Source organism: Cololabis saira, chromosome 18, assembly GCF_033807715.1.
Source record: "Cololabis saira isolate AMF1-May2022 chromosome 18, fColSai1.1, whole genome shotgun sequence".
NCBI lineage: Eukaryota > Metazoa > Chordata > Actinopteri > Beloniformes > Belonidae > Cololabis > Cololabis saira.
The window spans coordinates 26,865,579-26,881,054 of NC_084604.1; the positions used below are offsets into that span (position 1 = coordinate 26,865,579).

General features: G+C 40.8%; 1 protein-coding gene across 1 annotated transcript in view; it reads right to left on the reverse strand.

Annotated features, from left to right (window-relative positions):
- pinx1 (PIN2 (TERF1) interacting telomerase inhibitor 1) overlaps nt 1–15,476 on the reverse strand; it is a 28,303-nt gene that overhangs the window by 6,504 nt on the left and 6,323 nt on the right. Inside the window, exon 6 of the mRNA XM_061746527.1 lies at nt 10,059–10,141. Coding sequence (XP_061602511.1) covers nt 10,059–10,141 — 83 coding nt within the window. The remainder of the gene's footprint in view (nt 1–10,058; nt 10,142–15,476) is intronic.

Consider the following 15,476-nt stretch of genomic DNA (forward strand, 5'->3'; position numbering starts at 1 on the left):
AGTTTGGAAAGATAAGTTTCTCACAATTTACTCTACTAAAAGCTTCAAGCTTTGTATCATTGTACACCTGAGGTAGAACAGTCCCAATAACAACAAAAAAAGACATACTTTGGCTAAATTTGCACCATAAAAGAAAAGATTAGCTGTTTTCAACTCAACTGGGTGGGTATAGTCCTGAAATCAAGCGATGTAATTTTTTCCCTGCAAGTTTTGTAACAACATGCACCGTGTGTTGCTCAGCAGCTGGAATTTTTTTTTTTTTTAACTTTGGCAATAGGAGATAATGCAAGCTCTGGTATTTGTGCACATGTAGTTGCCTCAAAAAGCTACTATTTGCAGCTTCTTCAGCTGAAGACACTGGTTAATATTTATATGTTGGATCACTAATATGCGCTAGGAAACAATCAAATTTAAGCCACAATTTTTACCTTTTTACTGACATTTTGCAATTAAATCATTGTAATCCAACTACAGGTAATTCTTCGCTTAATGTGGTTGGTATCCAGCAGAATTTAAGGTATTTAAGCTGACCTGGTCCCCTGGAGCAGTGACTGAACAAGTGAAAAGAGTAAACTGTTTTATTGGGGATTTTCAGTACTGAACAGACGCCGTTTAGGATTAAACTGTCCAACATAAATCACTCATTAACATGATATACTCCTTATATATGTACGATAACACAAACTTTGAAAATCAAGAGCCATGGTGTAAGGTTTACAAGTACTGCAACCTTTAAAGGTTATTTAAACAGAACAATATTAACAGCGACATATAACTAAAAACTGTTTCAAAGCGCCACCCTCGAATCTTGTTAATTAGGATTTAACGGTGCTCCAGTCGCCCATTTATTTTCTTAAAAACTGCCTCTGCATTATCGGTTGTTGTTTTTTCTCCCCTCCAATAATTTCTCGCCAATATTGCTTGGGTCTATAATTGCGAGAGTATGCCCTCATTGTCCTGCCACAATAATAAATTTGGTGATACTCCGGGTATATGGATCAGGGCCTGATTAGCCAGCTGTCTCTCCCTGATGAGAGCACCAGTCCAGCAGCTCATCCTTCATGAGCCTGATGTGGGCGGACAGAAAAACAGGTGAATGCCTTACTCCCTGGCAACTAAGAGAAACGTTTCAATTGACCATTTACATTTTTAAGTCACATTTCTGCCTTTTATCTTCCTTTTCTGCATGAAAAAGAAATGTTTACAGAAATAAACAAAGTTTAAAAACTATAAATGATGCAATGTAAGCCCATTACATGCAACACTTGGTAACAAGCATCAACAAATACCTAAAACCACACATTCTGCATAGTTTAAAGAAGAAAAAAAAGGGTTGGAAAAATGCAGTTTGTCGCATTGTAAGAGCATTTATCATAAGTAACAAATGAAGACAACATTATGCATGCAGTGTGACTGCCCTGTGCTTGTTTAACATAGCAAACGCTTGCCGACAATGCCCCCCTTGTGAATATTGGGGTTCCCAACCCCAGGGAGGGAAGATGCTGTGATTATCTTCCCCGGCTGTGATTTATTAGATTAAACAATCAGTGATTAAACGATTGAGAGAGCTGGAAATCTATGGGCGCTTAGCTCTACCAGGCAGTAATTATCCTGCTCTCCTGTATCGGAGCTCAGGTTCGTAACTAAGAGACAGGAACCATCTTTTTTTCTCTTTTTTTTGCCTGCGCTAATCTGTAAGTGTCAGCAAGCTGGCACTGCTCAAGGGGAGCAGTCCACAGAACTGCCAGGGAGGTAAATGGCATGCTGTGTGTCTTTGGTGTGTGTTTTGCACACCAGTAAAAACACACATTGGGTGGAGGGGGGGCAGGTGTTTTGGCAAATCTTGATAAGTTCCGTGGTAAAAGTAAAAAAAGGTCCATATACAAATATGGTGGAGAGGGAGCACTTTCTCCTGAGGCAATTAAATCTTATCTGGGAATGAATCACAGATTCTTGGCTCCACACGGAGCCAGCACCCTGCGTGAGTGCAGTGGCCCGTTCAGATGGCAGCAACCAACCTGTGAGCACGCACGTTCACACAGCACAGCAAGCTGATGGACAAGCGGGCCAAACAAGAGCTGCTGTGTTTCTACTCAGTTAATTATCAAGAATCATCACAAAAATACACTGACAACAGTGAAGCCTCTGATGAAGCCAGATTTTCTTAAATGCGTCTTTATAGTGCTTGATAGCTCTTTAAAGATATATGAAATTAGTGATATGGTTTCAGATATTTTGTTTCTGCGCTGTCAGCAAAGTTTCACTACTCGACGGTGCCTATGAGCTCCCTAGCGCCATCGTAACGCATCTGCCAAATCCTCAAGCCCCCAGCCCAAGTCACCGCTGCTCCATATTCTTTAACGTGGCGGTATTGGGGGAGCACCTCCTGACGCGCGATCCTTCATGTGGACGAGGCGTGGGCAGCAAACACTTGCAACAGGTGCCACCCGATGAGGCTTTATGCTCCATCCTTTGTGCCTGAGCCGGAGTGGGAGTGGGAGAGGCAGCAGGGGTCACGCTGACCCGAGAGCCGGGTGCAACCCTGCCCACCGTCTGACTGGAGGTGCAGACGTCAAAACAAGCCTTGTACCAAATTACACTCAACCATTTTTCTTTCCTGACACTTTAAGGGAGGAGAGAACTAATGAATGGATCGATGCACGGCATGACTTCAGGGTTTGTGGTGGTCAAACAGAACAGTCGAGCACAGAAGTAGAAACTTACTACGTGCGAAAGGGCTTTCCTTACTGCATTAAAAAAAGATCAAATATTAAACTAAAAATCGAGTTAAAGTAAAATAATATGACTCATGTAGGGAGAAGAAAAAAAAAGAAAAAAATCACAATCATTAGGTTTTTTGTATAATGCAAAGGCTGATCAACAGCAGTACCCGTTCACATGAAGTAGACAGTGTTTTTGTTTTTTTAAATGGAGAATAAATAACAAATAAATAAATGCTCAACAAAATTATCTATTTTTCCATTAACCCATTCCAAAAAAAGAATATTATATATATATATATATATATATATATATATATAAATAAAAAGCAGAAAAAGAAAACTATAGCTTGTTTCCACCCTTCATCTGAGCTGGCAGCTTTAAAAAATGACTAACTTTTCTTGATGTATGAATCGGCGGGGAGTCTATTTATCAGCAGGCCCACTGCGGTCGCCCGCTTGGGTCCCTCAAGTCACAAGCTGCGTCGCTCCCCTTTGACTGATTAATTAGCCAATCAGAGGACATTTTTCACTGGGCGCCAGAAAGGTTTATTTCAGCTAATGCCTGGCTTTCTAGCCGGGGCCCGCTGGAGCCTCGTCGGCTCTTTCGGCCTGCCTGAGTGGCTGGGCAGAGGGGCGAGGGAGATAAATCAAGCCGGGCTGGCCCTCCATGTGGCTCCCCTAACTAAACCCCCTGAGGAGGGCATGGAGAGCAGGGGTGGTGGAGAAGGGGGAGGAAGGAGAGCAGGACAGCCAGGGGCACTGCTTGCCCGCCGATAAGCGCAGGGAGCACAGGGCTGCCAAAGTGCCTTCATTTAGAAGTGGCCGGGGCTTTTTGATACCTCGGCAGCGAGAGCCTGTCGTTTGTCATGCGGTGAGTAATTGTGTTGAGGGGCGCAAGAGGAGGCAGGAGATAGAGAGAGTCGCAAGCGTGGGATGGGTGATGGATAACAGAGAGCCAAGTAGATGGACAGGTGCTACACAACAACCCTCACCGGGAAAATACTGTAAATATTTGAAATAAGTAGTTACACAATAAAAGATGAAATTGCAGGTGAAATAGCGGTCATCGATTTATATAGTTAAACTTTTTCGGCTTATTGTAGCAGTAAGTTAAATTGTATGTCAGAAGATAATTGGCATGGTGCAAATGTTTAAAAGAGCTAATTCAGTTACTTTTAAAGAATTTTGTGTTGAGTTATACATCCGAATAGAGGCAAATCTCTCTATTACCGACAACCAAAAAGCGAGAGATCCTCATACTCTAGTATTACTTAATATGTTTATCTAAATCAGAAAACCTTTTTTTCCCCCATAATCTATCTAAATATACACACTTATTTGTTTAAATTAGACAGCTACCATTGCGTTAAAGCATCTCAGGTTACTCGGCTCCAGCTTTCAGCTTAAAAAAAAAATGTAATAAATTCAATTTGATGATGATATAAAGCCATTTTGGATAAAACATGAAAAATGGGTCAAATATTGAATCTTATTTTTAAAAGGAGGGATTCTGGCTTGCCTTGATTGTTTCCATCTAAAGATAATTTAAAGAAACGCAATAAGGGACAGGACTTACAGATTAAGACTATAAAACGAATACCGGTACATATTTTCTTCTCATGTGTTTTCAAATGGTATTTTTAACATAAGCAATGCTGTCTTTGATGAACAGAGGTGTGTGTGTGTGTGCGCGTGTGTGTTTCACGGAGCGTTGTGAGCAGCGATAAGGAGAGAGCAGGAAACATCACAGTGGAGGAAGGAAAACACCCGCAGTGGGGGGACTGGTGGAAAGGAGGCTGGAGAGACAGCAGCGGGTGGCGGGTGAGGAGCGGGAAGATTCATGAGGGAGAAGGAGGGCGGGCTGGAGAACCCCTTCCAGATTTGGTCAAGTCTTCTAGGCCTCACCTCGTCAGGACGCAGACATGATAATGCCATAGGCGGTACCTCATGAGACTACAGTCCCTTGAAGAGTCGGGATTATTCCTTGTGTGCATATTGCAGAATAAATGTGTGTTATAGCAGCAACAGAAGACGACTGTAAACCAGATCCCTAGGAGATGAAAGTCACTCTGTGTCACAAACACGTTCAGGAGATCCTGCTAAAAGCCGAGCGCTTGATTGGTCACTCGCCCTTTCTAACCACTTCCCAGCCTCAACACAAGGCCTCATGGGAAGCCATTGTAATTGTGGTTGGTGTTTTCGATGTGGTCAAACGTGTCCCTCCTGGCTGAAAAAAATAGCAACCTATAACCAAACGATTAGCGCAAGAAGGACACTGTGTATTGCTTGCATTTCCAATGTTAATCAACTCGGGAGCATCTGCCATTGTGATGTTATGGCTCAGCACCTACTGGGAAATGTGTGTGTTTGTGGGTGTGTGTGTGGAGGGGGTCTGTTTGTTAAATTTATGGATTTTTAAGTTGCCAATTTCTTCCAGCCAAATGCTTGAGATAAGCAAGGGAAGGCAGCAAGAGGTTTTTCAGTGTACTGGTGTCCAAAAGCTGGTGATGTCCCCGTTCTTCTGGCGGTCTTTATTGAGTCAGTTAAACTTGTGACGGAGGAGGAAGGGAAGAAGGAAGAAAAGAAGGAAGGGAGAAAAGAAGGAAGGAAGGGAGAAAAGAAGGAAGGAAGGGAGAAAGGAAGGAAGGAAGGAAGGAAGGAAGGAAGGAAGGAAGGAAGGAAGGAAGGAAGGAAGGAAGGAAGGAAGGGAGGGAGGGAGGGAGGGAGGAAGGAAGGAAGGAAGGAAGGAAGGAAGGAAGGAAGGAAGGAAGGAAGGAAGGAAGGAAGGAAGGAAGGAAGGAAGGAAGGAAGGAAGGAAGGAAGGAAGGAAGGAAGGAAGGAAGGAAGGAAGGAATGTACGAGGGTAGATAAGAAGGAAGGAAGGGAGAAAAGAAACACGGAAGGGAGTAGAGAAGTAAGGAAGGGAGAAAAGAGGAAGGGAAGGAAGGAAGGAAGGAAGGAAGGAAGGAAGGAAGGAAGGAAGGAAGGAAGGAAGGAAGGAAGGAAGGAAGGAAGGAAGGAAGGAAGGAAGGAAGGACAGGAGAATTAGGTCGTTTTGACCCAACGACAATACAAGAGTTAAGGGTAATTAATCACTGAAGATAGAAATGTGGGGTTACTGGTCTCAACGTTTTCTTTGTATACTTTATGATTATTCAAAAATCTGATCGTGTAGATCCAGTCAACAGATATAATGCTGCAGATGCACTGAAATGTCCAGCATGAAAATATATTGAATAAGCTCGGTGATTATAGTGTCTTTATATGTGTAATTCCACTCAACTGAATGAGACAAGTGGTTGACTTGAAACTCATTCAGAACACGCAGATTTCTCAAACGGAGAAATTGTTCCCCAAAGGCACAATTTTGATTGGAAGATGTAGACAGAAATTGAAGAGGGGCTCTTCCTATCAATATTAACTCAGGCTATATCCACAAGCAAGTACATTTAATATACTCATATATATATATATATATATATATATATATATACACTAGGGGTGTAACAATATATCGTGCCACGAAATTTCGCGATACAAAAATGTCACAATACGTGTCGTGGAGGTGACAGAGTGTATCGCGATATTGGGTTATTATTAATCTATTGTGTTGACTAGAAACGCGCATCCGACCACGACCGCGGCCGGACCGCGCGGACCAAAATCTCCCTCCGCTCAGAATAAACTAGTCCCGTTTTGCGGTCCCGTTTTGAGGTCTGAACCTTTACTTATGTAAGTCTGGTGTAGAGTTAAGCCTTACCTTATTAAATTAAACCTTTTTGGGGTCATGAGTAGGATAAACACGGAGACAACTTCTGCTAAGTTCCAGTGTACTTCAATGTCCGCTCAACAGCGTAGGATTTTAGAACATCAACACAACACCTAGTGCTGTATCACTCCGCCCAATCTAAAACATACTAATCACTACAGAAACTGACTAGTGTCATTATAGTCCCTGATTTACAGAATATAAAGAATATATTTATAAAATAATGAACCCTGAATTACCAAAATAACCTTCTTAACAAAAATAAATCTCCTCTTACACTTTTTTATGATGTAAAATTGTATGTATTTATTTACTTGTATTTATTTATTTAATTTTAGTTGTTACATTTCTGGAAAAGAAAAAAGTCAAATCATACATGAGAGAAACTATTCAGTTTGTGGCAAAATATTTGTACTTGTATGAAACTGAAGATGCTTAATGCAAACCTGACATTTACTTTTAGTTCAGTTTGTGGAAAATGGTTGGCCTGGCTTTCTCTTTAAAACTTAAACAGTTATAAAGCATTACAAACTGGAACAATAGGGCAAATGCACAGTATTATTTTGTATTTTGTGTCTTTCAAATAAAAGAAAATGTCCTCATGACTACCTCATTCAAGGTTGTTAAAAAAATAATATATCGTATCGTATCGTTATCGTGACCTCAATATCGTGTATCGTACCGTATCGTGAGATTAGTGTATCGTTACACCCCTAATATACACACAGGGGGTGTAACAATATATCGTGCCACGAAATTTCGCGACACAAAAACGTCACAATACGTGTCGTGGAGGTGACAAAGTGTATCGCGATATTGGGTTATTAATATTAATCTATTGTGTTGACTAGTAACGCGCATCCAACTGCGGCCGCATCTCGACCTGCGGACCAAAATCTTACTCCGCTCAGAAGAAACTAGTCCCATTTTGTGGTCCCGTTTTGAGCTCTGAACTTTTACTAATGTAAGGCTGGTGTACAGTTAAGCCTTACCTTATTAAATTAAACCTTTTTCGGGTCGTGAGTAGGATAAACACGCGGGCAACTTCTGCTGAGTTCCAGTGTACTTTAATGTCCGCTCAACAGCGTAGGATTTTAGAACATCAACACAGCACCTAGTGCTGTATCACTCCGCCCAATCTAAAACAGAATAATCACTACAGATAAACTGACTAGTGTCATTATAGTCCCTGATTTACATCAGAATATAAAGGCCCAATCCCAATTCTCCTTCACTCGCCCTTCTTTTCTCCACTCGCACTTCTTTTCTTCCCTAAGCCCTAAAAAAGAAGGGGGAGATTTTAGGGCACTTGAGATCTAGGGCACTTGGCCCAGGTGCCTGTCCCAATTCTCCCCCTACCCCTCGTTTTCATCCCTTCCCTGATCAGGAAGCTGAGAGCCAAAAGCTGTTTTAATTTCAGCTGTAGCGCTGTTAATATGGCACTTTATTAAGTTTTAATATTTTTTCAGGTATAATGGTAACCTTAAGATCCCCAACCTGGGCTCAGTTTATCCAAATAACGCCTGTTAAGAAATTTGACCCGATGTTTTCGGAGATGAGAAGAGCCGCCGGCCCCGGGGAGCAGCCTCAGCTCACAGCCCGAGAAGAGACGTGATCGCTGGGTCAGGCTGCTCCGTCAGCCCCGGGAGAGACACTCTCTCCTGGGACGCAGCTCTGTTGAGAATCACGCCGGCTGAAATAAATCATTTAGGAATATGTTGGTTTAATAGATTAAATCTAACAGTTGTAGCTACGCCTGTTAAGAAATTTGCTCCGAAATTTAGAGATTTCTGTCTGCCGGGTCCGGAGCTTGGGTCCGCGTTAAATCGACGCAGAGCCTACGGCGTAGGTTGCGTAACCTCCGCCGTAGGATCTGCGTTGGTGTAACGCGGAACCATAAATCCCTTTATTCTGGCGTGATCTTCTGCAACTTTATCTGAAAGTGTGTAAATTACCCAGATAACAGCTGGATTACTTTGTGGTTTCTGAAGACTATTATATCAGAAACATCCAAAACAAATCTGACGAGTCACAGGATTATTTCTCTCTATTTCTCTGAGACCAGTCTGCCTGTTTGCCTTCGGTCGGCGAGTCAAATCGACGCAGAGCCTCTTTTTTTCATACCCCCTCGCTCGCCAAGTCAGCATCTGAAATCCCTCGATTTGAAGGGGCTATTCTCAGCCCCTAGCCCTCGTTATGCCCCCTCCCCCTAGGTGAAAAGAGGAATTGGGACACCACTACCTTCACGGGAACGCGCAAAAGTTAGGGTTAGGGAAGAAAAGGAGGGCGAGGGGGAGTATTGGGACGCACCCAAAGAATATATTTATAAAATAATGAACCCTGAATTACCAAAATAACCTTCTTAACAAAAATAAATCTCCTCTTACACTTATAAGGTGAGCATGAATCAATCTTTTTTATGATGTAAAATTGTATGTATTTATTTACTTTTATTTATTTATTTAATTTTAGTTGTTAAATTAGAAAGAAAAAAGTCAAATCATACATGAGAGAAACTATTCAGTTTGTGGCAAAATATTTTTACTTGTATGAAACTGAAGATGCATAATGCAAACCTGACATTTACTTTTAGTTCAGTTTGTGGAAAATGGTTGCCCTGGCTTTCTCTTTCAAACTTAAACAGTTATAAAGCATTACAAACTGTAACAATAGGGCAAACACACAGCATTGTTTTGAATTTCAAATAAAAGACAATTTTTTCCAGTCATATGTTCCTCATTCAAGGTTGTTAAAAAAATACTGCTATAATATTGTATCGTTATCGTGACCTCAATATCGTGTATCGTACCGTATCGTGAGATTAGTGTATCGTTACACCCCTAATATATAGATATATATAGATATGCTGGATAAATGTCCTTACCAGGCTCAGAATACCAAGTCTGTGAGCAACAGTTCAACTGTATGAGACCCATCATAAGGTCACCCGGTAATGTGACATTTGATGTGGCCAACTACTGGTGCCATGAGCAAACCCAACTTTTCTGCAAGCATCATCGCTACACATTTCTGTTCACCTCAACACTATTTTTCTTCTTTTTTTTTTTAAATAATGCCTGCTGGCATACTTAACCACCTGATGTGATGCTTCCAGACTGAAGTAGGAAAAAAAGAGGGGGAGAGTGAAAGTGAGGAGCACGGGGTAGGAGTGTAAATCCCTTAACTGGATTTAGGTGCTCTTGCCACCATCAGTGGCCTGTTGGCTGTATTAAAGCTGTGCACCTTGACATGGCTAATCTATAACCAGAGGCTGCTCTGAAGCGGCGCCCTGCAGAAGCAGAAGGATCACATGATACAGGAGCGAGCCACTGATGACGGGATCAGCACTGATGGTCACCAGCAATTACAGAGTCGGAGACAAATAAGCTCAGGCCATCTGGCTTCAGTACACTCTGCTCTGTTGTGGTTTCCGGGTTAAGAAAAATCTGACGCATCAAAATGTACCCGTTTCCCAGAGAAGAAAAATACTAAACAAGAAAACCAAAATCATTTGATAAATCCAAAGTTGATGGTCCTCCTGTACAAAAACAAGTTCAATATCTTACCTGCTCTTGCTCTTTAATAGGTCTTCCTCTCTTCCCGAAGATACAGTTAAGGTCCGTCTCACTACGGGAAGATAGATCCTTTCCTGAAAAGAGGAAAAATACTATGATTATTTTTTTGGGGAAAAAAAAAGACGTCCAGTTGTGTGAAAAAGCATTTGCCCCCTTCCTGATTTCTTTTTTTTTTTGCATGTTTGTCGCACTTAAATGTTTAAGTGCCATGTAGGTTTTGATTTTTCTTTCCCTTAATAAAAAAAACCTTCATTTAAAAACCAAACTAAACTAAACTAATTATCTTTGTCTAATATTTAAATTTGTTTGATGATCTGAAACTTTTAAGTGGGACAAACATGCAAAAAAATAAGAAATCAGGAAGGGGGCAAACACTTTCACACAACTGTATGTGCCCCCACAAACGTATGGATCATTTCAGCACTGCACTAACTAACTTTTGTTCTTTATCTTTGTAGCTTTACTCATAGTGATGAGACGGGATATGGCGATGAGAACTGTAACCTCCATTCATCTGGGTCATAGCTGGCAAATGTTTACTTTTGCACTTGCCTCAAATGATGGATATATTTTATATACACATAGTATACCCTCATGTTGATAATATGGTCCCAACAGGTCTTAAAAAGAAGTAAATACAACCTCACATTGTACTACATCATTAATCAAAGTCTTAACCAAAATATGGAATTAGATGAACATCAGTCAAGTGTGACCAGCTCTATGAAACCAGACTTGGGATTAACCCAATGCCAATTAAGAAAAACTTCAGCAATGAGAATCCTCATTCTATAATAATAATAATAGAGATCATTAAGTGGAAAACATTTACAACAGCTGCCCATTGTTTTTAGCACCAATGTTTGACACGGTTTGAACCCGGTGGGAAAATGTGTAAAAACCCAAAAGCTACAGTACATCTCAATAGTACAGCATATGTCTGGAAGGCTGCCAGGAGAAAGTCAAGCTGCATCTGAACCAACGACAACATTTCTGTCCTCTGGACAGAATAAACCAAAGTCAAGACATTTTATCTTAATGCAGACGATAATGTTTGGAAGAAACCAAACACAGTACAACATCACCTCACTCCAACTGTCAAGCACAGTGGTGGAAGAGTGATGATTTGGATTTGTTTGCAGCTTCAGGAACCAGCCATCCTTATTTAATGCACTATAAAGACACGTCAGTTCATCTGTCCAATTCAATTCAATTTCTTTTATATAGCATCTATTACAATACAAGTTGTCTGTAGGCGTTTACCAAAGACCCAGAACATGACCGCAGAGCAATTATTACATGAACAATGGCACGTAAAAACTCGCCTAGTGGGAGAAAAACCTTGAGCCAAACACTGGTAAGGAAAAACTCCCCAACAACCAAAGCATTGCTAAATATGATCCAATGATCTCAAATAACAATAAATGTCTCGAAAGAAAAGAATAAAGGTGTCACAGTGGCCTATTTAAAGTCCAAACCTCAACCAAATAGACATATTATGGTACGGTCTGAGTGGGCCAAAATTCATCCATAAAGAAATGGACCTCAAAAAGTCACAAAGAAAATAATTACTGTATTTTCTGGACTATAAGCCGCGTCCGCTCTATTTAAAAAAAAAAAAAAGATATGCAAGCTGCAGATATTTCTGTTGTTAGATTAGATATTTACTACATGTACAGAAGGATTTTGAACTGTAAATGATGTACATGTTTGTACCTAAATAGATCCTTTCCAAACAGTGTCTTTTAACACAGCAGCAACTTTGCTGATTAAAACGAGACAGAACCAAGAGAAAATAACCAGTATTTATTTATCTATTTATCTGTTTGAAATCTGCTTCTACCTACTTCTATCTGCTAAAGAAGAAGTAGCGTATTCTTCTTTGCATTTATTCTGTCTTAGTTTTGATTCTAATTCCGGTTAGAGCGCCCTGAGCGGTGGAAGAAAAATCCACAGAATAGCCGCACCTTTGTATAAGCCGCATGGTTCCAAATCGATGAAAAAAGTAGCGGCTTATAGTCCAGAAAATACGGTACTTATATTTGATGCTTTAACAACCTACTGGCTCGTCTGATGTGTCCATTTTAATGCCCTGCGTTAGATAAACAACACAATATTATAGAATGTGTCATTATTTGTTTAAGATTACACAAATATCTCAGTACATACATTTCTGTATACATGAGGGAGACTGTTAGACGGTGGCCGCCGAATAAAGAAACAGGGAGGTTTGTGGTCCATTTCAGCGAAGGATAAAGCAGCAAAGAAAAATAAACTGACCATGAGGTCTGCCATGGCAGGCCTCCGGATTCCCATTTTCAAGTCGGGCCTCAAAGACTCCTGAAGCACGCAGTCGCCTGTCTCAGGCCCGGGTCCTGTTCGTACAGCTGCATCCTTTTCCTTCAGCGGGGCTCTGATAACATTTGGTTATTTATTGCTTTTAAGCCTCTATCTCCCCTGCTCTTGGCTTTGAAAGGTACTGCACATGCAGGTCTAAGAAGCAAAACCAAGAAAGTATGTCTAAAACTAAAATAAATGAGGAGGGTGGCCTGTGGTGTTTGTCATCTCGTGAACTGAGGTCAGATACAAAATTATGCCCAATCTGACCTTTTTACTGTTTGGAAAAGGAAGCACCCATCAGATGTTTTCTGGCTGGAAAAGTGCAAATAAGAGTGTTGATAGGAAGAAGCTGAACCTGAGTTTACATTTGTTTTGTTCTTCAAAAGGTGGTGGAACACGATTTAAATGGATTAAGCTTGGCTCCAAATAACATTAAATACAAAGGGTTATGTGGTTGTTGAACTCATAACAAGCCACCACTTACAGGTGCAGACGGAGAGCTGTAGTTAAACTCTGCATCATCCACCTTGGCTGCCCTGACAGATGATAGATGGAGGCAGCAATTAGAACTGGGTTACTGGTTTATGCTTGGAGCCTGGACCTAAGCAGGGGAGATTTTGGTACCTTTCCCCACAAACAAAGGCCATCAATCCTCAGGGCTGGCAGAGGGAGCCAGCATGAGCAGGATATCAATAAAGGAGAAAAAAAAAAAAGAGAGAGCACGTAAGGAAGAGAGGAGTAGGGCCTGGACTCAGAGCTAGACATATGAACGGTCCTTTGATGCTACCGTGGTCCCAAAATTCCAACAAAATGTCATAAATGTAATCAAATTGCATATAATTACTTTAACCCCATTACATATGAATTCACATGTTTAAAAAGTTGATTTTTTCCTGCTTACACTCAATCATTACGATCAACTGTAGATGGAAAGGTCTGACCTGTACAGCCTCTCACATAACAAGCTTAGCAACTGAAAATCTATTACTAATCCTTAACCTGGAAACAACCTCTCTGATTACAGAGAGGTGCCCCCCCGCAGGGGCATCAGTGCCGTCACAAAGAAGCGTGGCACGTTAGAACGTTTGCATGCAACTCAATTACCCCCGCTGTCCAAATGCGCCACGGTTTTGCAATCTCGACCAGAGAAAAAAAGAAAGACTCATGTACGACATCTTTTAGCTGCCATGTACAGCTGCGAGAGCATTTAAATATCTCAAAACTCACACTTGCACAGAGTGCACTGAAAATGAAAGATTCTCAGCTAAATCCTGGAAACTAAACTCACGTTTCTAATTACATCTTGTGCATGCGTCCCCCCCGTTGCTTGACAGCAGTTGCAGCGTCTTTGCGCAGAGACAGGTGGAAGCGGTGTCATGTTGCCAAAGACAGTTTAATCCACATGACAACTGCCAAAAGTGTCATGAAGTGACTATAGAAATTCTAGCACCTCCAATTCCCCCTAAACTGTCTCCTTCTCGATTTCTTAACAGTCAAAACAAAATAAAAACACGGAAAGATAACGGATATTTAATGCAGTGAACAGCAGGAGGATTTGAGAGACCAACGTTCAACATTAAATGAGACGCTCTATAAACAAATGAACCAAAAGTCACCCAGCCATCCAGTTACTAAACCCACGTAATGCTGTTACGAGTCAAAAACGTCAATTGAAGCCTATCCCAGCTTAAGACCATGAGGCGGGGTACACTCTGGACAAATCAATGCATGCTGACGCTCACTTCTACAGGCAATTCAATTACCCAACATGAGTGCTTACTCCTATGGTCAAAAACAGAGAAAACCCACGTGGGCACAGGAGAAGCTGTGTTGCCAAAGATAAAAATCCACTTAACTTAAATAAAAGTAAAATAAAAAGTTATGGGGAAAGGAAACTGAAGGTGGAAAAAGATTCAGGACCCCAAGTGCACCACTTCATCAAACGTGAATATGGTTGTGTGATGGTTTAGGTATACTGTCTACTGATAAAGTGGTGTTTTTAGGTATGCGGTATAAGATTCCGCCAGTCACCTGAACTGAGAGATATTTCATCTTCCAGCCGGTCATAAATCCTAAAAATGACTGATGAGTCCATCACCTGACCTCAGTCTGTCTGACGGGCGGTCCATTGCCACATCAAAAAAGGGCAACTTTTCGCAAAAATATCTTGATGTAAACCTGCCCCGATTAAAGCTCAAAATCAATGCTTTAACACAATACAACAGTTTAAAACTTAAAAGTATAAAAATAGTCCTCATCCCAACAGTCCAAGTGAAAAACAGTCATATATCATCTCTCTCCCACAAGTCGACAAAATATTTGTAATTAGCTTTACATTCTAATGGAAAATAACTGACATTATTTTGTTAATCTTAATGTCTCCATTGGTATTATTGATGCATTTGACCACTACTTGTTGTGATATAAACCTGGAAAATCCTTTCCAAGTCATCACACATTCTTTTCATTTGGCTTAAATCTCCAATGTGACCACAGTGATGTTGTGGTGCTTTGCCGTTAAATCTGTAACAAACACATTGAGTTCAGACATGAGAAACGTGTGGCATTAAACTACAGCAGTTATACATCTAAGATGATTGACAACTTGTGACCAAAAAAAAAAAAGAAATAATTTTTCATATGCCTATAAAAGGTCCACAGAAGTCTTTCTGATTATGTGGAATAATCAGGGTCAGCTCGGTCAAATGGATATTGTGTCAAAATTGCAAGGTGTATTATTAAATAATCAGCTAAAACAGCCATAAATCCAAATATACAAACCGGTGAATAGTGACATGCACTTTCATGACAACATACAGATCTGGGATATTTTTAGGATCCACAAATGCATTTAAAATAAACTAATTCAGACAGAGAAGAAGATGTGAGGAGGCAAAGGGTCACTTAGGTGAATTACTGAAGTTTAACTTGACCAAGACTTGGTAGCATACATATATGTATACAAAGAAAAGACAGTCAAACATCTGGAGCAAAGTTTGCAAAACAGCATGCGTCCTCATCGCATTCCTGATCTCAGTCCTTTAAGCTTTAAGTCTAGCTTGTAAAGGT